This window comes from Dendropsophus ebraccatus, chromosome 8 (genome assembly GCF_027789765.1).
Source record: "Dendropsophus ebraccatus isolate aDenEbr1 chromosome 8, aDenEbr1.pat, whole genome shotgun sequence".
Lineage (NCBI taxonomy): Eukaryota > Metazoa > Chordata > Amphibia > Anura > Hylidae > Dendropsophus > Dendropsophus ebraccatus.
In genome coordinates this window covers 7,215,559-7,242,959 of record NC_091461.1, presented here as the reverse complement: position 1 = coordinate 7,242,959, position 27,401 = coordinate 7,215,559, and the positions used below count along the sequence as shown (strand labels likewise).

Below are 27,401 nucleotides of genomic sequence, written 5' to 3'. Positions count from 1 at the left end.
ATATGAATGCAGCTTCTGGATGCAACAAAAGTTCCAAAACTTTTTCTTATAGAATTTTTATATGATTGTTTGAGTTACAGAGTACTGGACTGGTCCATTAACCCTTCAGTGTCATGTGCTGTATGGTTGCTGTACAGGGATCTGACACTTTTGTGTAGCGGTCAGGATCGGGGATAAGTCTGGAAAGAATTCCCGTTTAACCTCTTAAATGCTGAAGTACTGACTGCGGCCACCAAGCGGTTAGCTGTCCCCTGCGGGGGGCTGATCTGTTGCCATGGCAGCTGGCGTGCTAATGGGCTGTCTGTCAGGTTTCTGCAGAAGTTTGGCAGCGCATTTATGTCAGTGATCAAAGGATTGTAAGGTCAAGTCCCCAGAATGGGACAAAAAAGTGAAAAAAAAACTATTTTTCTTTATTATAGAAAATGAAGAATAAAACAAACTCCACTGGTGACCGCAGCCGTAAGAACCTGCACTAATCCAACATGTAATGTATATACACCGTGGTGAATGCGGCAAAAAAATAACCGGCTTTTTGTTCCCCCCAAGTGAGTCTTATGCACCTCGAATTGAATGCTATTGCTCTTTTCACAGGAGAGTAATATGTTTAAAGGGGCTCTCCAGAGAAGAAAAAAAATTTTAAATTCAACTGCAGAAAGTTATACAAATTTGTAAATTTCTATTTAAAAAAATCTCCAGTCTTCCAGTACTTATCAGCTGCTGTATGTCCTGCAGGAAGTGGTCTATTCTCTCCAGTCTGACACAGTGCTCTCTGCTGCCTCCTCTGTCCATGTCAGGAACTGTCCAGAGCAGCAAAGGTTTTCTATGGGGATTTGCTGCTGCTCTGGACAGTTCCTGACATGGACAGAGGAGGCAGCAGAGAGCACTGTGTCAGACTGGAGAGAATACACCACTTCCTGCAGGACATACAGCAGCTGATAAGTACTGGATGACTGGAGATTTTTAAATAGAAGTAAATTACAAATCTATATAACTTTCTAAAACCAGTTGATTTGAAAGAAAAGGATTTTCCCCGGAGCACCCCTTTAATATCCCATTACATCCCTTGCCGATCCAGTGCTGGTGCTCTGCTGGTTTCCAATGTACTGCACCTCCACGGTTCAATGACCAATCACTGATCTCAATAGTCAGGTGATCCACGTGCTGGCATCAGTGCAGAGGACAGGGATTGGCTGTAGTGCTCACATATATCTACAACAGGTCTGCACTTCAGTTAGTTTCCATAGTCAGTGTCTCAGACAACCCCTTTAACCTCACCTAAAGTCAGGGTTTTCCCTTAAAAATAAAAACATCTTCACAGCAGAAGAAGATTGGGGGAGGGGACAGAGAGATTCCAGGAATCGGTAATAAGACCTATTAAAGAGTTAAATAATTCTGAGCAGATTTCACCTCCGAGTTGGTCTTTTGAACAGAATATTTTACTGTTTAATATTAAAGCAGAAGGAAATCTATAGGGAAAAATGGAGAAAAATCAAATCAGCTCCGACCAAAAACTGCTGAGTCCATTGTGTGAGATGAGAGAACCGCACTGACAAAGCTGTAATGAGAATAGAAGACGAGTCAGCAACCCCCCCCCCCCAATACCTTCCAGAACAGCGCCCCCTAACAGTTATATCCCTGTATATAGGAGGCAGTATTATAGTAGTTATATTCCTGTATATAGGAGGCAGTATTATAGTAGTTATATTCCTGTATATAGGAGCAGTATTATAGTAGTTATATTCTTGTATATAGGAACAGTATTATAGTAGTTATATTTCTGTATATAGGGGACAGTATTATAGTAGTTATATTTCTGTATATAGGGGCAGTATTATAGTAGTTATATTCCTGTATATAGGAGCAGTATTATAGTAGTTATATCCCTGTATATAGGAGCAGTATTATAGTAGTTATATTCCTGTATATAGGGGCAGTATTATAGTAATTATATTCTTGTATATAGAAGCAGTATTATAGTAGTTATATTCTTGTATATAGGAGCAGTATTATAGTAGTTATATTTCTGTATATAGGGGCAGTATTATATAGTAGTTATATTCTTGTATATAGAAGCGGTATTATAGTAGTTATATTCTTGTATATAGGAGCAGTATTATAGTAGTTATATTTCTGTATATAGGGGCAGTATTATAGTAGTTATATTCTTGTATATAGAAGCCACCATACTTTCCTTTCCCGGTCTGCAGTCTTCCCAGCCCCTTCCCGCAGCAGACAATTCATAGAATATAATAAATATTTTGCAGTTTTTCTCTTGTTTTTTTTACCCATTCTGTGGACCAATCACATGGAGTCAGAACAGCGACAAGATCAACAGCAAATTCTCCCCTCGCTTCTGTTTTCAGCAAACACTAATTTGCAGATTTTTTTTTAATTACGTTTCGATGCAATTATTTTGGTGCTGAACTATTATCTGCCTCTAATTATAACAGTGATATGAATAGTAATGAGTCGTCTATATTCACTGAGAACAATGTGCAGATGTCTGTCAGTCATTTGGCAGATACAGGTGACTAACTCCGGGTGAACTATGTGCAGAATATTAAGTGCTACACATTAGAGGGTGGGAGACGGGGGGCAGATGGGGGGTAACAGCAGCATCTGTGAGAAAGTAATTGTTTTTACATCACAAAGAAAACATTGTGTCGCTTCCCGATACATTGTCTGATACTTCCCCGCAGCATTGTATAGTAATAGGTGCAGCACACTCCCTAGCAGCCACGTACCTTCTCCCATAGACGGCCATTGGGTCAGGGTCAAGTGGGGGCTCGTAGTCACATTTTCTGGGTAGTTTTTTTTTTTTATTTTATTTTCTGTCGTCCAATGCTTTGGTCCATCACAGACAGAGGTGGTCCCACCTCTGTACCCTCCACGATCTATGTATTGAGCCTCACCAGCTCTGGCACGCGACCCGCGGCTCTATTCATTTTTTATGCATAGGGGAAAAGTCATTTTTTCTTAGACAACCTCTTAAAGGGGTTATCCAGCGCTACAAAAACATGGCCACTTTTCCCCCTACTGTTGTCTCCAGTTCAGGTGCAGTTTGCAATTAAGCTCCATTTACTTCAATGGAACTGAGTTTTAAAACCCCACCCAAACTGGAGACAACAGTAGGGGGAAAGTGGCCATGTTTTTGTAGCGCTGGATAACCCCTTTAAAGTGACTCTGTACCCACAATCTGCCCTTCCCAAACCTCTTGTACCTTCGATAGCCGCTTTTAATCCAAGATCTGTCCTGGGGTCCGCTCGGAAGGTGATGTTGTTATTGTCCTAGAAACAACTTTTAAACTTGCAGCCCTGTGCCAAATTAACATTGCCTCAAGTGTCTGTGCATTATGCGTGCACCGCCTCTCCGACCCTTCTCCCCGCCCTCTTCATCATTAGGAATGCCCCTGGTCAGGATTTCCTATTCATCACCTGTGTGAACACTGCACATGTGTTGGATCGTTATGGCACCTGTGCAGTGTTCAGACAAGTGGGGAATAGGAGAAATTCTGCCAGGGCCATTCCTAATGGTGAAGAGGGCAGGGAGGAGGGATGAAGAGACAGTGCAAGCCTAATGCACAGACACTCTAGGCCTCGCCAATTTGACACAGGGCTGCAAGTTTGAAAGTTGTTTTTTAGGACAATAACTGCATCACCTGCTGAACGGACCCCAGGACAGATCTTGGATTAAAAGCAGCTATCTAAAGGTACAAGTGGTTTGGGGGGCAGATTGTGGGTACAGAGTCACTTTAAATCCCTCTTACCTTGTGTATTTAAGATAAGTGGAAGCGCGCATGTGCGCAAATTGGCCGTCATGAAAATGTTGTTTGTGTAGGATCGTGGCACCTGCCGTTCCGCAAAACACATGTCTATGTTTTTATCTACCATGAAATAAAGAAACTTTGCATCAGATTGGTGAGTGCCTTCAGCTATCATTACTACTTTCTTGCTTTGAGATAAGTGGGTTACCAAACATGGGCTATCAAAGTGCCCAGGGCCAATGTCCCCTATTAGGGTATAAGCCGGTAATCCTGGGATATGTCCAAAATTCAGTCTTTATTGGAGCGTTACATACAAAAATAACAAACTCAGTCACAGAAGCTGATGTGTTTCGGTATCTCATCCTTACTCAGGGCTATGAGTAGACTGAAAACACGTCAGCTTCTGTCGCCGAGTTTGTTATTTTTGTATGTTAAGTTTCAATAAAGACAGAATTTTGGACTTCTCCCTGGATTGCCGGCTTTTATCCTATTGTTCTTGGTAAAGCTTGCACTGCCGTGAGCTGCTTCGGGTGTGGTGAGCTGAGTAATCCTTTACTTTGTACAATGTCCCCTATTCACCAAAACCCAACCTTCCAGCCAAGATGGATGGATGGCAGCTCGATTCCTTTGTTGGGAATGCAGCTCATGTCCTCGTATGCACAACTGCATGGCAGACCGCTCCCTCTCCTCGCTGACCTCTGTGCAGGCAAGGGCTGAGGGTCGCCAGCTATCCTGCCGGAATATGACCACTTAGTGTCATGTGTGCGCTCTCTTTTTCCCAGGGATACGTATACTTCTGTGCTGACTGACTTTGACATGTTAGTTACCTGTATTTGTGCAGTCCTGCATTGTCGATCAATAAGGTTATAAGGTTCTTTTGGGCGTTTTGTTTAAAGGGAAAACCGATTGAATATTTCACTTGCTCAGCAGTCTGGGCAATATGCGAACTTTCTCACAGGCTTTCCATGGCCTCTAAGGGATAGAATTACAAAATAATCTCTAGGTGGTACTTTTGCGCAGCCACCCTACATCGTATGTTTCCCGAAACCTCAGACCGGTGTTGGCTGGGGATATGTTACGTATTTGGTGGGCTTGCCCCAGCATCTGAGATTTTTGGGATAAGATTCTAACGATTTACAATGCATACTCTGGAAAGACTTGTGAGTTCCCCACAATCAGTACCACTTTCTAAGATTCATGGCTCTATTTGCAGTGTCCCAGAACATGCAGACTACTACTCCTATTATGGCCATTTCTCTTGCTGTGTCAATGCCTGTTCTGGTAAGTGTTTGCACTGCAACTGCTGCTGGTTTTCCCCTAGTATTCTCTGGTAATGTGCATTCTCATGTGTATTCTCATGTATTCCTGTGTATTATTGCATTGTACAGTGGTATGCAAGGCTGTTGATCACGTGACCTGTAACCATGGTTCCTCCAATGGCCGACTAGCTCTGGCCAGGAGCAACCATGTGACCTCCCACTTCCTCCTAACAAGTTAGTCTTCCCCCTGCTTCCAAGCAAGGAGGGTGTGTGTCGTCCCTCTCCTGCCTCAGAGGAGTTGGGCTTCTTCTCTGCAGCTCCCACTTCACCACTAGAAGTGTGGATCGAGTGCTCTGCTGTATTCAAGTCTTCGGCTGTATCTGCCTGCTCAAGTGTCCAGAGTTCCTTCTCTCTCATCTGGGTGTCATTCCATTATCTCTCATCATCGCTACAAGGATTCACAGCAAGTATTACTCTCAAGCTAATCCACCCAGCAACGCTATTTCTCTCATACTCCTACTCCCATCATCCGGCACGTATTCTCACAGCCTATGCAGCACCACTCCTGCTTTATTGGTCAAAGCCTGCTATATACCCGGTTGCATCCGGACAGAACTGTTGCTACTAGTTACCTCATCTGTAATAAAACCGCTGTTACTGAACCCTGGCATTGGTGTCCACTAACTGGTGCCCTGACTAAGTGCAGCGAAGAATCGCATGCCCATCATCACCCGCAGATTCCACAGACCGGCCCTACAGCTGTGCCGCCCTCAGGCCTATACCGTGACAAGTATAACCCCTGCAGCTGCCCCGGTCATTGCCCGCTCATAACACCAGCACTGCGGAAGTGGCCCCCAGGGGCCAGGGCATTGCATTTTGCTACCATTAAAAAAGGGATTTGCAGCCACTTTTTATCTTCTTCAGTCTGGATGGTGATTCCGCGTCAATGCAAAACTCCTACTCTACCTACCTTAGCCGAATGGATTGGGGATCTCAGGGAGATAGGAAGAATGGAGGAAATCATTGTGGAGGCACATGATGGGTCCGATAAGTTTGATAAAGTTTGGCTTTCTTGGCATCTCTTTATGGATTCAGATTAGTTTATCACTCTTCCCCGTCAGTTCTCGGGTCTGATCCCCTTTGGTCTACTTTAACAGCATTAAATATTCGACTGCTGCTCCTGCTTTGTCCTCTTCTTGAGAGGTGTGATTATCAATGGAGGGGGCAGGGCAGTGCTCCTAATAGTGCTCCGGGCCAAAGATTACCCTGACTAACAGAGCGGAACCGGCGCCAAGGAGGAAGGTTAGACACATACCTTCCTCCTCAGCATCCCAGGTCTTATAGGGGACTACCAGCAGGTTACATTTCTCTAACCTGCTGATAGTTCCCCTTTAAATAGTTTACATTTAAAACTTAATAAGCTCTGGTTCGATATACTCATTCTGCATAGGCTTTCATGGTCTTACCCTGTGCCTTTTGAAAGTACCATATTTTATACAAGAAGAACTTGCTGTATTCGACCCATGTGTAGTTGAAGATTGATGGGCATTGTACGTCTATTTCATTCTGTGTAGCGTTTTCATGGATTTCCGACATTCTCTATTACTGTTCTTGCTGATGTCACCTAACACTGTATACTATATACACACACTCCCTTTCTTCCTGCAATTGAATTTTAAACTAGCTGAACAGATCTCATAGGAAACAAGCAGAAACTTTTATATTTAATGTATATTTAAAACAAGACACAGGGACTGTGGCTGCTGGAGACTTCTTCGTCTCTTAGATCAGCATTTCTGTACATGTAACACCTCCTGTAGTCGCCCCCCATGTGTAACACCCGTTGTAGTTTTCCCCATGTGTAACACCCCCTGTAGTTTTCCCCATGTGTAACACCCCCTGTAGTTTTCCCCATGTGTAACACCCCCTGTAGTTTCCTTCATGTGTAACACCCCCTGTAGTTTCCCCCATGTGTAACACCCCCTGTAGTTTCCCCCATATGTAACACCCCCTGTAGTTTCCCCCATATGTAACACCCCCATATGTAACACCCCCTGTAGTTTCCCCCATATGTAACACCCCCATATGTAACACCCCCATATGTAACACCCCCTGTAGTTGTCCCCATGTGTAACACCCCCTGTAGTTTTCCCCATGTGTAACACCCCCTGTAGTTTTCCCCATGTGTAACACCCCCATGTGTAACACCCCCTGTAGTTTCCCCCATATGTAACACCCCCATGTGTAACACCCCCTGTAGTTTTCCCCATGTGTAACACCCCCATGTGTAACACCCCCTGTAGTTTTCCCCATATGTAACACCCCCATGTGTAACACCCCCTGTAGTTTCCCCCATATGTAACACCCCCATGTGTAACACCCCCTGTAGTTTTCCCCATGTGTAACACCCCCTGTAGTTTTCCCCATGTGTAACACCCCCTGTAGTTTTCCCCATGTGTAACACCCCCTGTAGTTTTCCCCATGTGTAACACCCCCTGTAGTTTCCTCCATGTGTAACACCCCCTGTAGTTTCCTCCATATGTAACACCCCCATATGTAACACCCCCTGTAGTTTCCTCCAAAAGAACTTCTAATGAGACGGCACTCCAGATTAAAGTGAAAAAGCAAAAGTGTTTTATTCACCCATCAGTTGCAACGTTTCGATCTACTCCATGAGATCTTTTTCAAGCAGTGATACAACATAGTACATGGCGGGTATATAACATGGAAGATCCTCCACGCCCCCCAATTAGTGATATCATTCTGTTCTGCATATATAAACAAACTCTATTCATATGAAACGCAATATAAATTAGTGAAATATAAGCGTGATACAGGTAAGTATACTCCATTCCAGTGATAAAGTGAGGCTGATCGTCAATACGAATAGTATAAAGTCCAAATCGTAACATAATATAAAGTCCAGTTAATCAGAGGAGCAGGAGCAGATACGGGTAATTCTTGACGGGGGACAACAGGGGATTGAGATCACCATTGGCGGAATGAACTGCAGAGATTGGAAGACCCCGGCTGGGATGGCTGTGCTATGCTATAGTATAAGCTGGGAGTCGACCCGTCCAACTGTGCCCTGGGTGACACCGGTTGGGTGCTGGGCTACACAGTGGGACATCCTGCACTATTTCTGCAACTAGGCACAAGCTCTCTATATCCCCGACAGCCTTCCTGTTATACCCACTGCCGTCCTTGTTGCTCTGGACAACCTGCAGAGGTACAGTACGATGAGGGCAAACTTTACCTCTTCCAAGATGGTACCCGTGGAGCCTGATGGACCAAGAGCGCATGCGCGGCTCTCCGATGCTGTCCGGATCCTATGACGCCACCAGATCTGACCCACTCTATTTGCGTTCACCTCACGCATGCTCTGTGCAGTTGTTTACAAACACTGTTACGGCATGGACTGGAGAGAGTGAACAGCTGATTGGTAGAACTCTGGGTGAGTGGCGATCCGCTTCCATTAACCTCTGATTAACTGGACTTTATATTATGTTACGATTTGGACTTTATACTATTCGGATTGACGATCAGCCTCACTTTATCACTGGAATGGAGTATACTTACCTGTATCACGCTTATATTTCACTAATTTATATTGTGTTTCATATGAATAGAGTTTGTTTATATATGCAGAACAGAATGATATCACTAATTGGGGGGCGTGTAGGGGGAGGATCTTCCATGTTATATACCCGCCATGTACTATGTTGTATCACTGCTTGAAAAAGATCTCATGGAGTAGATCGAAACGTTGCAACTGATGGGTGAATAAAACACTTTTGCTTTTTCACTTTAATCTGGAGTGCCGTCTCATTAGAAGTTCTTTTGTGAATTTGGGAGCCTTGGATCTGGCAACCTGGGACTTGTGCACCCACCTGAGCCTCAGAGCCACACAGTGCCGTTCAGCAACCAACCATTCTGTTTATATGTAGTTTCCTTCATGTGTAACACCCCCTGTAGTCCCTTGCAGTGCCCATCTTCAGTATACGTGTACCCTTGCCCTTAGTACCCACCTCCATTTGTATTATCTCAGTCTGTGGTGCGACATTTAGATACCGTTAGGTCATTCTCCAGGACAAGGTGTGGATCAGGCTGGAGATGTGACCAGATGGCCGCCGGGTACTAAGGGTTGTGTGATATATTGGGCACAATAAGTTCAGCTCTATATATTCACCACAAAGTGCACAATCCCGATGCTCCTATTCGAGGTAGGAAGGCGATCGGGGTAGATTGCACGAACGTTGACATCTGCGACATTTGGAGCATAACTTATCAAACAAGTAGAAGTTCTCCTTGAAACCTTGTAGATGTCGGTGGTCATGCCATTTATGATGGTTGATCTGCATTTCGAAATTGATAAGATAAAGTTTGCAAAAAAAATTTTTGGATTGGTGTTTTCACTATTGGACATTGCCACCAAAATTGCTTCCAGATATATGAGATGATGAACGGTGCAGTAGTTTTACTGAACCTAAAGTATACACAATGGCAATACACAATATCACTCGAGAAGCTTAGATACTCCATTACATTATATGATCTGTACTAATGTGTGTTTTCCTTGAGACACTATTCAACATGATGAGGGTATGCCAGTATATGATGGGGGATTTACTACTCTTGGCACGGCACAATGGCTTAGATACATCAGTACATAATCGCAGGCGTGGTACTCTTAGCATGGCACAAGGGCTTAGATACATCGGTGCATAATAGCAGGCGTGGTACTCTTAGCAAGGGCTTAGATACATCGGTGCATAATAGCAGGCGTGGTACTCTTAGCAAGGGCTTAGATACATCGGTGCATAATAGCAGGCGTGGTACTCTTAGCAAGGGCTTAGATACTTCCGGGCAATGACTGATTTGTGATTAGCTCTAGGAGGTTCTAGAAAGTTCTAGGTATTTCTCTTTATGAAATAAAACTTCAGAATCTCACAGTTGTGAATTTTATTCACTTTTATTAAAAGTAACATCATCGTTATAATAATAATAATCACTAATAAGAAAAAATAAGTGATGGTTCTGGAGAATGAGCGAAGTAAGTGCCCCCATCATTGCTCCACCTCTTTCCAGCAGTGCGGCAGGATTTCTCCTTCCCACAAAGGGTTAAGTTATATACACGGCTGAGAACACAATATATCTGGGCTGTTCTGTAATGCCTCGTACGACGCACATGGGGGAGGAGCTTATAGGCCGGGTTCCCCTTCCCCTACAGATGCAGGTCACATGCTCTTAAATGACCCCAGGTGTCCCAGGTACAAAGCAGTGGCGCCCTACTCATGCGCCATATTCATCTGTATTCTGTTATTACTTTAAAGGAGGCATCACCATATTGCAACATAAGTATCAGTTCGTTCATTTACTTATATGCATAACAGGCTCCACCTCCTCCGATCGTATCATATCTTGTCAACACATTCACATAAAGACAGGTGAACCAGTCCGCCACCTTTCTGCAAGTTGCCAATCAACAACCGCCATATTGTGCAAGTTATCTGCCTGTGCGGCACCACAGGCTGCTCTGTGCGTTCCTGCGCTCTCTCACGCTGTGTTGCCACCAGGGGGGTAAAAACTTTTGTCTTTGTTACTCGTGTTTTGAAACTCATCTCCGTCTTATCTTGCATGAAAGTGATGGAGCCGGACCCCCCTATAATCCTTCAGGCTGTCCCCCCCCCCAGGAGAGTGGCGTCAGCGTCCGCTGCGTTACAGGAACAGATGCCGCACACCGACTGCATTATGTTCAGGCCAGATCCAATGTCTCTTGTGCCAACATTCCTCCTTTCTACCCAGCACGGGATTAATCTCGTCCTCGCAGGATTAGGCGCCGGCGCTTCATTAAGGCGAATGCGCGGCTTGTTTCTGTTTCATGTGTACACAAGTTGTTTTCAATTAACTGTAACAGCAATTAAGCCGCCGGCGCGTTTCTCCATCACAGCGAGTCCGGTTTAGACGGGCGGCCAAAGCATGAATATTCATGAGCAGCAATTAAAGACGCGGAGGCGAAAATCTTTGTATTAAACGGTTTGACTCTGAAGTCTCGGGGCCCGGCGGACGCCTCATGCGGTTATCTCCAGATCTGCGTTCAGGACATATGGCGCCAAACGGTGGGTGGGAGAAGCCGAGCGCAGAGTAACCAGAGACGCTCACAGTCATACCCCCGCCCAGAAACTGCCCTCCTTTTTTGTACGGAAAAAGAAACAAAATAGCAAAATTAAGCAAGTCCTTAACTGCCCACTGGGCGCCAACCTGGCACTGCCAACACATCTCGTGTGGTCATCTGTGCTGCAATGCTCATATGGAGAAGTGCACTGCAGCGTCCGCACGTTTCGGTGCCAATCTGAGGAAATACTGATTGAGGAGAAAAGTTACTCTAAGGCAGTGATCTCTAACCTGCCACTCTAGCTGCTGCAAAACTACAACCCCCATCATGCCTTGGCAGCCTTTGGGGAGTGTAGCTTTGCTACAGGTTGGAGAACACTGATGTAGAGGACCAAGAAGGGTGCAAGTGAATGATGAAAGACGTATCGGGAGAAGCCACAGGTTGTGGAACACTAATTTAGAGGACCAGACAAGCTGCATGATGAGAGGTGTAGTTTTACCACAAGCTGGACACCACCTCTCCAATGCAAACACTGAACAGAGAGGAGCACCTGGTTCCCTGTACCGTAGATTAGGAGGTATTTACATTTGGCCTCAAAGGAGAAAGACTTTGGGAGGAATAAAAAGAAAGAAAGCAAAAAAAAGCTATAAATATACACAAAATAAACAAAAAAGACAAAGTAACAACAAAAACGTGATCAATAACCAAATGTACAAACTCTCTGCAGAACACAAGACATGCCCAGAACCCTGGGGGTGGGTGATGCAGCGGCAGGAATCACACAGCCCCGCCCCCGAAGAACCACAAAAAGCATTTGGTTTACTTCTACTTCATTCTGGAGCCGCAAAATTCTGATGATGGAGAAGGTAGGAAAGTGAATAATATTCTTCATGTGTGATATAGATTTATATAGAGATTTGTTGTTTTTTTTATATTTTTTCTTAAACAAGTCCATGAGGAGCGGTGCGGCTATAACGTCAGCAAGGCGGAGGCGAGGAGCAGAGTGTGCGTTGTGCTCAGCAGGAGGAGGATTGCGGCTGCGCTGGACCACATGCCGGACGCACTATTACCGGAGATGTGACCGCTGGAGGATCTTTCCACAATGTTGTCTTTTCCAAGTGATTGCTGTAAGAGACAAAGACAAGTGTTCAGGACAGGAGAGAGACATGCTATAAAGTCATAATAGATGTGGCCTGCAGTCCTATGTAACACCACAGTTAACACAGTGATATCTCTGAGTACAGATAATGTAGTAGATGTCACCTGCAGTCCTATGTAACACCACAGATAACACAGTGATATCTCTGAGTACAGATAATGTAGTAGATGTCACCTGCAGTCCTATGTAACACCACAGATAATACAATGATATCTCTCTGAGTACAGATAAAGTAGTAGATGTCACCTGCAATCCTATGTAACAGCACAGATAACACAGTGATATCTCTGAGTACAGATAATGTAGTAGATGTCACCTGCAGTCCTACGTAACACCACAGATAACACAGTGATATCTCTCTGAGTACAGATAATGTAGTAGCAGTCACCTGCAGTCCTATGTAACAGCACAGATAACACAGTGATATCTCTGAGTACAGATAATGTAGTAGATGTCACCTGCAGTCCTATGTAACACCACAGATAACACAGTGATATCTCTGAGTACAGATAATGTAGTAGCTGTCACCTGCAGTCCTATGTAACAGCACAGATAACACAGTGATATCTCTGAGTACAGATAATGTAGTAGATGTCACCTGCAGTCCTACGTAACACCACAGATAACACAGTGATATCTCTCTGAGTACAGATAATGTAGTAGCAGTCACCTGCAGTCCTATGTAACAGCACAGATAACACAGTGATATCTCTGAGTACAGATAATGTAGTAGATGTCACCTGCAATCCTATGTAACACCACAGACATGCTCACATAACAAGCTCCTCTCTGCTACACTTGTGCCTGCTCTCTGCCTTGCTGATGGACTCTCTAACACTGAGGACCCGTCACTAATGAAGATCTTGACTTGTGGATGAGGAGACACTTGAGCGCCTCTTACCTCCGCCAGGCACAGCTGAGAGTCCACAGAGTTGTTTGATTTTAGCTTCTGCGCCTGAAAAAAGAATAAAAAAATAAGATTAAAAAAAAAAAAAAAAAACACCTCTGTAAAAACTGACGGTAATTGAGGTGTTGAGGCTTTGATTAGCGCAGACACAACGGCGCCAGTTGTTCATGGCGGATAAATAGAGTTTTCATGACTCGGGAGATGCACAAAGCCTCACCTAGTTACACAAGCGAAATAATGAGATCCGTAACGCTGGGAGGCGCCGCAACATCATCCTCATCATCGCCATTAATTACTGGCTCTGGCGACTCATTATAATGATCGGATGATAGAGTGATGGCGGCTGACACCCCTCTGTATACTGAGAAAACATTTCTATATCCGTTACTGGTCGTCCAAGGAGCTGACAAAGTGACAATAAAGAAAAGGGCCTCAACAGTAATAACCCACAGCTTATAACAGTGCTGGAGCGTTATAAGAGGAGCGGCTGATATCAGTCACATATGATGTAATAGGAGGTTATATCAGTGCTGGAGCGTTATAAGAGGGGCGGCTGATATCAGTCACATATAATGTAATAGGAGGTTATATCAGTGCTGGAGCATTATAAGAGGGGCGGCTGATATCAGTCACATATAATGTAATAGGAGGTTATATCAGTACTGGAGCGTTATAAGAGGAGCGGCTGATATCAGTCACATATGATGTAATAGGAGGTTATATCAGTGCTGGAGCGTTATAAGAGGGGCGGCTGATATCAGTCACATATAATGTAATAGGAGGTTATATCAGTGCTGGAGCATTATAAGAGGGGCGGCTGATATCAGTCACATATAATGTAATAGGAGGTTATATCAGTACTGGAGCGTTATAAGAGGAGCGGCTGATATCAGCCACATATAATGTAATAGGAGGTTATATCAGTGCTGGAGCGTTATAAGAGGAGCGGCTGATATCAGTCACATATAATGTAATAGGAGGTTATATCAGTGCTAGAGCGTTATAAGAGGGGCGGCTGATATCAGTCACATATAATGTAATAGGAGGTTATATCAGTACTGGAGCGTTATAAGAGGAGCGGCTGATATCAGTCACATAGGATGTAATAGGAGGTTATATCAGTACTGGAGCGTTATAAGAGGAGCGGCTGATATCAGTGCTGGAGCATTATAAGAGGGGCGGCTGATATCAGTCACATATAATGTAATAGGAGGTTATATCAGTACTGGAGCGTTATAAGAGGAGCGGCTGATATCAGTGCTGGAGCGTTATAAGAGGGGCGGCTGATATCAGTGCTGGAGCGTTATAAGAGGGGCGGCTGATATCAGTACTGGAGCGTTATAAGAGGAGCGGCTGATATCAGTCACATATGATGTAATAGGAGGTTATATCAGTACTGGAGCGTTATAAGAGGAGCGGCTGATATCAGTCACATATGATGTAATAGGAGGTTATATCAGTGCTGGAGCGTTATAAGAGGAGCGGCTGATATCAGTCACATATTATATTAATCACCCTGCTCGTTCCACCATACTATTCTCCTCAAATACTCTGTGCTGCTGAAGTCTCTCCTCCTTAGACTATGTAATAGTCACAACTCTCCTGAGACGCTCTGTGCTGCTGTGATGACAGTGCTGTATATAATCTTAGTACAGACTTGATGTGTAGACATTGACGCTCACACATATTTGGTCTTTGCTGTGAAATCTTTCCTTACAGTTTAGTTGGCGATTTCTGTCTATTTTTCACATGACTAAGTAGAAGTCACTGGGGATTTGTGTCATCGCCCCTGCGCGCCTCTCACCCTCGTACTGACACAAGAAAAGCAATTAACACGAGGGAGCGGGCGCCATCACTCACATCACAGCCGTCCCCAGTGGGGATCACAGTCCACAGTGGCCGAATGTCTCCCAGGTTATATAAGGCACGTGTTGTCTGATGTGTGGAGGGAGACACTGGGGGGAGCTCGTATGTCCCCCCCCCTCCTACACACATATACAATGCAGCATCAGCGGACCCCCCGGGGTCTCCCTCCTATTTATAGAGGTGTCTGTGGCAGAAATAGCAGACTGCAATCACTAACAAGTGGAAGGTGCAGAGAATAAGGAGGCTCTTACATCGAAGTGTCTGTACGAGAGCGCGAGACATCCCTGTCCATGACACAAAGGGTGGTATTACACGGAACGATTATCGTTCAAAAAATCGTTCAGATTCAAACGATAATCTTTTCATGTAATAGCAGACAACGATTAAACTACCAACGAGAAATCGTTGGTTATTTGATAGAATTCAGACTTATTTTTATCGTTTGATCGTTCGCACATTGTTCTGTGTAATAAGAAGTCATAGCTGAAACATACGCAATAGCAACGACAAAACGTACGCAAGAACGATCATAAGTAACGATCATCGTTCCGTGTAATTGGGCAAACGATTTCAGGTTGTTTTCCAAAGTGGTCGTTTGAGATCGTTAATCGGTAGTCGTCAAAAAATTGATTGGTGTAATAGTACCTTAAGGGGGATCAGGACTGCAAGATCACACTGATGGGGGGGGGCACAAATGTATGTACACAGTGACCCCACCAGCAGAGTAGTGAGTGCAGCTCTGGAGTGTAATACAGGATGTAACTCAGGATCAGTAATATAATGTATGTACACAGTGACCCCACCAGCAGAATAGTGAGTGCAGCTCTGGAGTATAATGCAGGATGTAACACTGGCTCACCTGTATGAGGTTGGCACACACTGGCAGACCATTGTGAGTTGGGATTTCATTGGTGAAGTGCGTGTTGTCTGAGAAGCTGGAGTCCTTTGCTTTGGACTTGGAGAGGACTGAGGAGCTTGTGGTGTGGTCGGCCGGGTCTGGCTGCAGCTTCACATCCGTCCCGTTCCCAAATGCCTGGATGGCGTTTCCTAAGCAGAAAAAGAATTTTAATAAATATATAAGAATAACATAAAAATCTGCCAATAATGTTACTGCAGACACCAGTAGCTTCTGTGGAGCTGGGACTTGTGGTTCTCTAGTACATGGTGCAGTATAGTCAGTAATGGGGTCATCAGATATAAAGCAGAGCCAGTACCCCCCTCCTGGCCTGTAAGCAGTTATCGTGTGTGGTTAGTCAGGATGGGTTTCACCCGCTGGGTTCTGAATGTTTGGAGGCTATAGGAGTGATGATGCTGCAGTCTCCTGCTCTCCACCTTCCTGCTAGAGATGAAGAATCAGTACTCACACCGGGAGAAAGTGCAATAAAGTCACTGTGCTGAGGAATGATTTATAGTACAACAGTGTGGATGAGGGAGAAGATATTACTGATGTACTGGGTTTGCATGGCTCTATACGAGTAACAAGTAAGACTACAAGAACATCACAACAAGTAGGAGAACACATGAGAAAAGTAGCTCTGGTCTAAGCATCAGACAGCTGGTTCTGCAGCCTATGAATAAGGGGAGAGGGCATCACCGCAAGGAAGGGGTTACCATACAAAACGCAGCCTTAGTCTAAGCAAGGAACTTATGCTGCTAATAATAATGGTAAACTATACAAGGGAAAGCCGCTTAGAATTTTAAGTGTAGGTCAGAAAACAGAGAAGCCTTGATCTTCCCTTTCAGGCACATGGTGGACCCCCAGGAGCACAGTATATGGCCCCTCATTCAGAATGACTCAGTCTGTATTCACACAGTCTAGGCTCTCTCCTATGCATTGACTATCAAGGCCCCTCTCTCAGTTCCTTTGTTCCATCTCTGTACTATCCAGGCTCCACTTCCACATTGTTTGTTCATTTCTGCACTAACTAAGCCATTGCCCCCACTCTATGTGTTGCATCTTTAGTTGCTAGAGACAGATTTCCCCTAACAACAGGGAGTGAACAGCACTAGTGGCCAATACTTTGGAGCTGCTTTTCTGGGGTAAGGAGTTCTTTTTGACAAAAATAAATGAGAACTCACACAGGCTGTCTATGGATAGAAGCCCTTTGAAATCACAGTGGCCAATTAACTGCGGGGTGACCAAATTATGAAATGTAGGGGCCCTCAGCTGTGGCTCTGATACACAGTGACTCTGCATTCACAAGCCTTCATGGTTTCCATCTTGGTCCCCGGCACCCGTTGGTCGCCATCCTCCAATATTCTGTATATTCTTACAATCCCGTTAATGGCTCGTTGATGATGATGATGATTTCATCTGAACTTTTACTTGGAGGTTCAGCACTTTCACAAACAATTAAATTTCCCCCCCATAAAACCGTCTCCGCCGCGGCTGAATCAACATGCTAATTTGTTCCGCGCTTTGTGCTGGCGCTAATGGACCCGAGTGCTGTAATCCAAACAAATCAGCCCGGAACGTACAATCGTCAGGCGGCGGTGCTCGGGGCGCGGACACAAAGGACAATGGAATTTTTATGTTTTCTTTCCGCCACATTTTCTAACTTGATACATAAAGAAGCAAATGAATAATGACAAATCGTGTAAATCTGATATTTGGCGCTTTCGGGGCAGCAATTAATACGCCGGTTTTATTTTTCTCTTCGTCATTTGTGTGATTTTTCTTTCCTTACTCGAGAAGGATCCAAACGCTGCTCAGAGTAATTTGGTTTGATATGGGGAGGGCGGGAGGGGTTAATGCGGGGGCGGGGAGGAGAGCAACGCGGCGGCACAGACTGTAGGAGAGATGTTCTGTCTCATTTATTGTTTTGCGAAATATAAAAACACTGTTGGGTATAAGAGGCGCAGGGCGGTTAAAGCGCCAGAAGGCGCAGTAATGTGGCACAACCCTGCAGGGCACACACTGGCGCCTGGTGAGGATGGGCAGATGTTAGACCAACTGTAGTAAGGGATGGGGGTGCTGTGGTGTGATTGGCCTTTATGGTGCCAGGACTCCCCATACACATTAAACCTACATTGGCCAAATTTGATCATTTGGTGGAACCAGCCAACCATCTAATGTGTATGACTCTTGACTCTCCCCTAACAGGGAGAGAAGGATCAGGCATGTTGAATTTGAACTGCCTGATCCTATTATCTTCAGGGAGAGGATAAGCCTTTGACAGAGGAGTCTGGCAGCCGCTTACCTCCCCAATTTACATTCAAAACGCAAGAAAGCTCAGCCGAGCAGAGTGTGCACGTGTATAGGACGATCAGCCAACAACTATCTCCTAAATTGGGCTACCTGCAGCATGGTTCTGGGACTCAGCAAATTCTGCCCCTGTACACTGGTTGCACAAAGTAGCTGGTCCATCAGGCCAGGGCTGGCAGATAAAGGGGTGCACCTATTGCATATGGTAGGGCTCAGTGCAGGCTGCACCGATATCTCTTCATATTCATTGGGCCCAGTCCAAAGGTCCGGGATAGCGTCCATTTACAATGAGAGATTCCCCAACATCGCCATACTGCCTCATTCTGTGTACGGCAGGTGTTACCCTAATGCCTCTATGTACGGTCACTGCGGGAGGGTTTCTAACCGGCTGCACTATCCTGGGACGCAGGGAAACGGCGTCTCTTTATTGTATGTATCTATGAGCCCATTATATAAATCATTAGCATTTATTGTCCGTGCAAGAAAAAGCAAAACAAATGAAGCCGAGGTGGATTTAGTGGAGCGTTTTAGAGCAATCGTTTCCCTCCTTTGTGAGACTCAGAGTCGGCAGAATTTATTTCCATTAGGTAAAATGTCTCTTAAATGTAAAGGAGCAGCAGAGTAATGAGCCCGCAGAAGAGCTCCGGGGGCTGTATGTATTATTAGCTTTTAATTAGTAACACGGTAGCGGCTGCAGGTATCTCCGCGCCCGCAGATACTCACTCAGGCACATGTTATCCTTGAAGAAGTTTACAAATTTCAGGCAGTCATCAATGTAGTTTCCGCTGTTGCTGCAGTCGCACCAGGGGGATACGCTGAGGCTGGTGGATTCAATGTAATTCGGGGTGATACCGGTGCCTGTAACCATAGAGAGAGAGAGCAGACAACAAATTAACCATCTCACGCATCTCCATTAATACAAGCATCAGATGTGAATAAGTGTGAGGAGTAGTGCAGCATGCTCGAGTTCTACATTTTATTACCAATGGCTGAAGTTGTTGGATGCAGCCCTAGGGAGTCTTGGAATACAAGGATATAGCCTATGGTCTCTATCCATGTTTTCCGGGAATTTCTAGGGCTGCATCCAACATCCAAATACTGAACAACCAAACTCAAACATGCTGGAGTTGTGCTCATCCCTAGTGAGGAACAAGTGACTGGTTCATCATAATGTGGAGCCCAATAACCATTGTGTAATAATAAGCAAGTGACAGATGCGGCACATACTTAAAGAGGAACAGGTTAGACTAGTCTAAGGGCCCTATTCCACGGGCCGAGCAACGATGTAAACGAGCACCGATCTGCTAGAACGGCGCTAGTTTCCTGGGCCTATTCCACGGCCCTGATGATTGTTAAGCGAGAGCTGCAGGGATATCGTTACCGATGTCCTTGCAGCAATACATTACCTGTCCGGGCTTCTCCTGCACTCAGTCTTCCTCCCCGGGTCCCGCGGCGTAGCATCAGCTTCGGTGCGGCCTGACTGAGCTGCAATCCCGACCTGTGATTGGCTGAGCAGTCTGACAGCTCAGTCAGGCCGCTCCGGAGCTGCTGATGCTGCGAACGGGACCTGGGGAGGAAGACGGAGCGGAGGAGAATCCTGGACAGGTAAAGTAAGATGCTTCTCAAATTGTCGCTCGCCCGCCGCGCACCGCTATTCCATCGTAGCAATGCGCGAAGGGGGACCGATGATTTTAGGTCTGGCCCTAAATGAACGGTCAGCCGATGACACGATCATCGGCTGATCGCTCTCTCTATTCCACCGAGCGATAATTGGCCGAATGGGGCCCTAACAGGTGCCCCAGTACTCTTAATGGTCTTACTGGACCGTGGAGCAAACTAGTAACTGCACCGGAACAGCACCAAGGATAGAGGTAAGAGAAATAGCTTCCTCCTTAGTGTCTCCTGTGCAGTAGGGACATATCAGCAGGTTAGATTTGTCTAACCTACTGATAGTTCCCCTTTAAGATTAAACTGAATATTACCTAATAGTGATAAGCTGTGACTAGTTCGTCATATTGTAAAGGAGATGCCCAATAGCCACTGATAGGTGCATCATATACAAAGGCTCTGTTCACACAATAAACCTGCTGCACTGCTATTTCAGTTTTAGGCTATGTTTCTATTTATAGGGGGGAAGGCGGTCATCTTGTTATATAGGCGGCCACTAATAATGATCATGATCTTCTGTATAAGGAGGCGGCCGACGTCCACCGATATGTTCCTAAAGTGGGACGAGTGGAACGGTGTGTTGTTGGTTTTTTTCCGCCTTTGCCTAACCCTGGATAAATTTGACAAAGAGGATACGCAAGCGACTGATGTATCCTATACCGAAGGAGAAGCTTATTATCCATTGCTTTCCTGCACCTCGACTGATCACTGACACTTTACACGGGCCAATTATCGTCCGAAGGAGAGTTGTAGCAAGATTCCTGACCGATAATTGGCCCACGTAAAAGGCAGCTAGCTAACTAGCTTCTAGTGATCAAGATTCCGCCATCCGGAATCACGGCCGCCTAAAGCCCACAGCCTGTTACTGTTGCATCTAAGAGCAGCTTAAAGGAGATGCTTGATAACCATAGCTAGTAATAAGCAGGCGACTGGTGTATCATTGAGGAGAAGCTCAATAATTGATGGTTTTTGGCAAGTCACTGGTGCAACATATACTAAAGAGGAACTCTACAGCCACTGATGGTAATAAGTTAGTGATTGGTGAATCGTATGCTAAAGAGGAGCTCAACGGCCACTGATGGTAATAAGTTAGCAACTGGTGAATCATATACTGAAGAGGAACTTTACGGCCACAGATGGTAATAAGTTAGTGACTGGTGAATAATATACTGAAGAGAAACTCTACGGCCACTGATGATGATAATAAGTTAGTGACTGGTGAATAATATACTGAAGAGAAACTCTACGGCCACCGATTGTAATAAGTTAGCGACTGGTGAATCATACTGAAGAGGAACTCTACGACCACAGATGGTAATAAGTTAGTGACTGGTGAATAATATACTGAAGAGGAGCTCAATGGCTGTTGATGATGATCTCACTGTTTCTTAATGCATTTGTGCATGCATATCTGACAAATTGAAACCAAAGTCAGGAATGGATTTGAAAAGAGGAGAAATTTCAGTCTTTCCTTTATGACCTATTCTCTGGCTATAGTCTTTTCCTGGCTTTTGCTTCAAATATCTGATAGGTAAATCTGTTTGTGTAAACAGACCCTAAGGAGGAGCCCGATAGCTGTTCATGGTCGGAAGCAAATGACTGATAGTATATAAATAAGGAGCTAAATAGCCATGAATGGTAATAATCTAGTGACTGGCACTGCGCACTATATACTATAAAAAAGCTCAATAACCATGAATGGTAATAATTTAGTGACTGGCACCGCACACCATATACTATAGACAAGCTCTATAATCATGGATGGTAATAATCTAGGGACTGGCACTGTATACTATAGACAAGCTCAATAACAGTGGATGGTAATAATCTAGTGACTGGTGCATCCTATAATACAGGAGAAGCTCAATAGTCATTAATGATCAAAATCAAGTGACCGCTACATTGTTAGCCAAGAATAAGAGTCTCCGTACCCCTGGTGGTCGAGTGACTGGTGCGTTACGGTCTAGCAGATGGAACTCGGAGTAAACAAGTGACTATCCATCACGAGCCCCATCTCCGTAACCCTCGGGGGTCATGAACATGTGACGGCTGCATTGTTTTCTGGCACATTATTCTGTCCATTCACAACAATAGAACCAGAAAGATGCTAAATGTACAGTGCAGTCACGGGGAGCACAAAGTCTGGTAACAATGTATCAGCTCTTCTCCTGTATCTGAGGTCACTGCGGCGTCATATATATATGGTTATTACCGATCAGGCCGGAGTACGCCAGCAGGCATTCTGCGTAGTTCTCCTTCAGGCAGCCGCTCGCTGATCTTGGGTCCGGTTGACAGTCGGTGAGAAAATGTGCGAGCCGGGATCTGTAATAGAAAACACACTGTCTGCTCTGTTTTCCTGATTCGAGACTATATTGCGGTTCTGTGCCGGATTACAAGGTAGTCAATATCTAATGCCGGACTGAAGGAATGTCACTGTAATAGGAGTGTTTATCTTTTCTTCACCCCCCACCCCCCATCATAAGATTCCCGCAATCCTCGTATATCCGAGAGAATTATTTTACATTCCGGACATTTTTCGTGACTTTAATTTAAATCTGGAGACCTGATATTGTGGAGAAACACGAGTCCTATTTGTTCCAATTTAGTCCTGAAGTAATTACATTTATCCACAAACGCTTCGTCTGAATTTCAATGAGATTCGTTGTCATGAAAGGAAATGAACCGGAATTTACCCTCGTTTAATCTATGAACTGCCAAGGAATAAGTTTACTACAAGACAAGACGCAAAGTGACATTTATAAAGCACGCTCATTAGTCACTGACTACAGATCTCCCCAGGAGCCCCCCAATAGATCACAGCCCTCCTCCCCATCATAGATCACAGCCCTCCTCTCCACCACATATCACAGCCCTCCTCTCCACCACAGATCACAGCCCTCCTCTCCACCACAGATCACAGCTCTCCTCCCCATCATAGATCACAGCTCTCCTCTCCACCACATATCGCAGCTCTCCTCTCCATCATAGATCACAGCTCTCCTCTCCATCATAGATCCCAGCCCTCCTCTCCATCATAGATCACAGCTCTCCTCTCCATCATAGATCCCAGCTCTCCTCTCCATCATAGATCACAGCTCTCCTCTCCATCATAGATCACAGCTCTCCTCTCCACCACAGATCCCAGCTCTCCTCTCCACCACAGATCCCAGCTCTCCTCTCCACCACAGATCCCAGCTCTCCTCTCCACCACAGATCCCAGCTCTCCTCTCCATCATAGATCACAGCTCTCCTCTCCATCATAGATCACAGCTCTCCTCTCAATCACAGATCACAACCCTCCTCTGCATCATAGATCACAGCCCTCTCCATCATAGATCACAGCTCTCCTCTGCATCATAGATCACAGCTCTCCTCTGCATCATAGATCACAGCTCTCCTCTGCATCATAGATCACAGCCCTCTCCATCATAGATCACAGCTCTCCTCCCCATCATAGATCACAGCTCTCCTCTCCACCACTGATCACAGCTCTTCTTCCCATCATAGATCAGAGACCACCCCTTCATAGATCACAGTCCTTCTCTTCCTCTTAGATCACAGCCCTCCTCATCATCATAGATCACAGCTATGCTTCTTATCATAGATCACAGCTTTCCTCCCCATCATAGATCACAGCCCTCCTCTCCACCATAGATCACAGCCCTCCTCTCCACCACAGATCACAGCTCTCCTCTCAATCACAGATCACAGCTCTCCTCTGCATCATAGATCACAGCTCTCCTCTGCATCATAGATCACAGCCCTCTCCATCATAGATCACAGCCCTCTCCATCATAGATCACAGCCCTCTCCATCATAGATCACAGCCCTCTCCATCATAGATCACAGCTCTCCTCTGCATCATAGATCACAGCTCTCCTCTGCATCATAGATCACAGCTCTCCTCTGCATCATAGATCACAGCCCTCCCCATCATAGATCACAGCTCTCCTCTGCATCATAGATCACAGCCCTCCTCTCTATCATAGATCACAGCTCTCCTCTGCATCATAGATCACAGCTCTCCTCCCCATCATAGATCACAGCCCTCCTCTCCACCACATATCACAGCCCTCCTCTCCATCACAGATCACAGCTCTCCTCTCCATCATATATCACAGCTCTCCTCTCCATCATAGATCACAGCCCTCCTCTCCATCATAGATCACAGCCCTCTCCATCATAGATCACAGCCCTCTCCATCATAGATCACAGCTCTCCTCCCCATCATAGATCACAGCTCTCCTCTCCACCACATATCACAGCCCTCCTCTCCATCATAGATCACAGCTCTCCTCTCCATCATATATCACAGCTCTCCTCCCCATCATAGATCACAGCCCTCCTCTCCATCATAGATCACAGCTCTCCTCCCCATCATAGATCACAGCCCTCCTCTCCATCATAGATCACAGCTCTCCTCCCCATCATAGATCACAGCCCTCCTCTCCATCATAGATCACAGCTCTCCTCTCCATCATAGATCACAGCTCTCTTCTCCATCATAGATCACAGCTCTCTTCCCCATCATAGATCACAGCTCTCCTCTGCATCATAGATCACAGCCCTCTCCATCATAGATCACAGCTCTCTTCCCCATCATAGATCACAGCTCTCCTCTCCATCATAGATCACAGCTCTCTTCTCCATCACATATCACAGCTCTCTTCCCCATCATAGATCACAGCTCTCCTCTGCATCATAGATCACAGCCCTCTCCATCATAGATCACAGCCCTCCTCTCTATCATAGATCACAGCCCTCCTCTCCACCACATATCACAGCTCTCCTCTCCATCATAGATCACAGCCCTCCTCTCCACCACATATCACAGCTCTCCTCTCCATCATAGATCACAGCCCTCCTCTCCATCATAGATCACAGCTCTCCTCCCCATCATAGATCACAGCCCTCCTCTCCACCACATATCACAGCTCTCCTCTCCATCATAGATCACAGCTCTCTTCTCCATCATAGATCACAGCTCTCTTCCCCATCATAGATCACAGCTCTCCTCTGCATCATAGATCACAGCCCTCTCCATCATAGATCACAGCTCTCTTCCCCATCATAGATCACAGCTCTCCTCTCCATCATAGATCACAGCTCTCTTCTCCATCACATATCACAGCTCTCTTCCCCATCATAGATCACAGCTCTCCTCTGCATCATAGATCACAGCCCTCTCCATCATAGATCACAGCCCTCCTCTCTATCATAGATCACAGCCCTCCTCTCCACCACATATCACAGCTCTCCTCTCCATCATAGATCACAGCCCTCCTCTCCATCATAGATCACAGCTCTCCTCTCCATCATAGATCACAGCCCTCCTCTCCATCATAGATCACAGCTCTCCTCCCCATCATAGATCACAGCCCTCCTCTCCACCACATATCACAGCTCTCCTCTCCATCATAGATCACAGCTCTCCTCTCCATCATAGATCACAGCTCTCCTCTCCATCTTAGATCACAGCCCTCCTCAACATCGATCACAGCTATCCTTCCCATCATAGATCACAGCCCTTCTCCCCGTCATAGATCACAGTCCTCCTCTCCATCATAGATAGAGATGATCCAACAGGGCCGATGTTTAGGTTCGCAAAAACCCGGACCATCGGCATTTGATTCCCGCTGCCCTCCCGTTCCGTGGGGAAGGTGGAGACAGCCTGAGTACCTCCAGGAAAACAGGGATACAGCCTATTACCTACGAACCTGAACATCGGCCCTGTTCAATCATCTCTAAACACAGATCACAACCCTCCTCTCAATCATAGATCACAGCCCTTCTCCCCATCTTAGATCACAGCCCTCCTCCTCATCATAGATCACAGAAAAGTGAATGGAAAAGGGAAGATGTCCTTTTGTGGGTCACTGTATGTAACTGCACTGTAATCACTTATACAAATTGCAGAACCTGTTTAGACCTGCTATCCACTACTATTCATTAACTTTGTGGAGGTTAGGGACCTTTGTTTAGTGTTTTTTACTCAGTTAGGCTGCATCCCCACGTTCCGTGTTCCTCACAGAACACGAACGTGGAATGCCTGTAACGGACCCTCCCCCGCCCGGGCAACACCTGTCATTAGATGCTGTGAGCGGGGTAACTCTACAGAACTGAACTGCACGGCTCTGTCATTACAGCGCGGCACATATCTGTACAGTTCCTCCTCTCTCAGCATCTAATTACAGGTGTTGCCCGGGCGGGGGAGGGTCCGTTACAGGCATTCCACGTCTGTGTTCTCTAAGGAACACGGAACGTGGAAATGCAGCCTAACAGTATGGTGGTATTATTCCTACACTCTGGTGGCATTTGTTCTCTGTATACTGGTATCATTGGTCTTTGTGTAGGGCATTTTCTTTGCTATGGTGGTGATATTTATTTACAATATGGTGGAATTATTTTATTACTTTATGTTGAGGATGTTCTTGCCATCTTCAGGATATTTGCTCCGAGTTCGGGGGCATTATACACCCTTCTTAACACCCTATCAATGCATGAATGTGGTGTGTATTTCTGTGCAGGGCCACACTTGCTATAGATGTGGCACAAACATTTGCACTATGTTGGAAGTTATCATCTTGACACCTTTTATCAGTTGGAGCCAGGAACTGACTGCAGTCTCGTTCCTCTAGGCTAGAAGAGTTATTGTGATTGTTCTGGACAGTACGTTTAGTGCTACTATATCTCGTCTGTACAATATTAGGTGAGCTGCGCCTGTAATGTGTGATGAGAGGAGCTGAGGGGGTTAAATCTGGTATAGGAGATTAGTAATGGGCCTGGAATATCTGGAATGGGGGAGACACATATATCCTGGGGTTAAAAGTTTCTTCACATGAACAATAAATGGTTGTAAATGGATGTAAAAGCTTTCATGTCCATTAATGGGGAGGGGGCGGGGGTGACCGGAGGAGCAGCGCCTGTTATATCGCAGCATTGATCAGTGAACACATGAAAAGGCATTAGTGATCAAAGCTGCAGATTACGAGGCCGACTTCTGGGACCATTAGATAGTTACACATCGGAGAAGGCAAAAATGTGCCAAACCCACCCTGTGCTGTGGACGCGACTGGAGGTGGAACCCAGAAAACCCACAAACAGGTCAACGGCAAGGACATACGGGGCCAGAGCACGTCCTCAACCCCAGGTGGGGCCACAGCACGTCCTCAACCCCAGGTGGGGCCAGGGCAAATCCCTAACCCCAGGTGGGGCCAGGGCAAATCCCCAACCAACCGCAGGTGGGGCCATAGCACGTCCTCAACCCCAGGAGGGGCCAGGGCAAATCCCTAACCCCAGGTGAGCCCAGGAGCAAGGAGTTATGTTAACTAATAAAGAATATATGTGAAAGATTGCTCTTGGATCCCTGTAGATCAAAGTTCCCTCAGATTCCCATAGACCACAACTACCCTGTCCCTGGGTCCCTATAAATCACAACCCCTGTCCCTATAGATCCCTA

At 45.6% G+C, this 27,401-nt stretch overlaps 1 protein-coding gene across 3 annotated transcripts in view; it reads right to left on the bottom strand.

Annotated features, from left to right (window-relative positions):
- Positions 1–11,759: 11,759 nt before the first annotated feature.
- Positions 11,760–27,401, bottom strand: part of GFRA1 (GDNF family receptor alpha 1) — a 161,528-nt gene continuing 145,886 nt past the window's right edge. For all 3 annotated transcript variants that reach the window (XM_069979715.1, XM_069979714.1, XM_069979716.1), the window contains exons 5-9: positions 22,155–22,264; positions 18,998–19,132; positions 15,929–16,116; positions 13,198–13,251; positions 11,760–12,262 (exon numbers count right to left, since the gene is read on the bottom strand). In XM_069979715.1, coding sequence (XP_069835816.1) covers positions 12,107–12,262; positions 13,198–13,251; positions 15,929–16,116; positions 18,998–19,132; positions 22,155–22,264 — 643 coding nt within the window. In that variant the 3' untranslated portion in view covers positions 11,760–12,106. The remainder of the gene's footprint in view (positions 12,263–13,197; positions 13,252–15,928; positions 16,117–18,997; positions 19,133–22,154; positions 22,265–27,401) is intronic.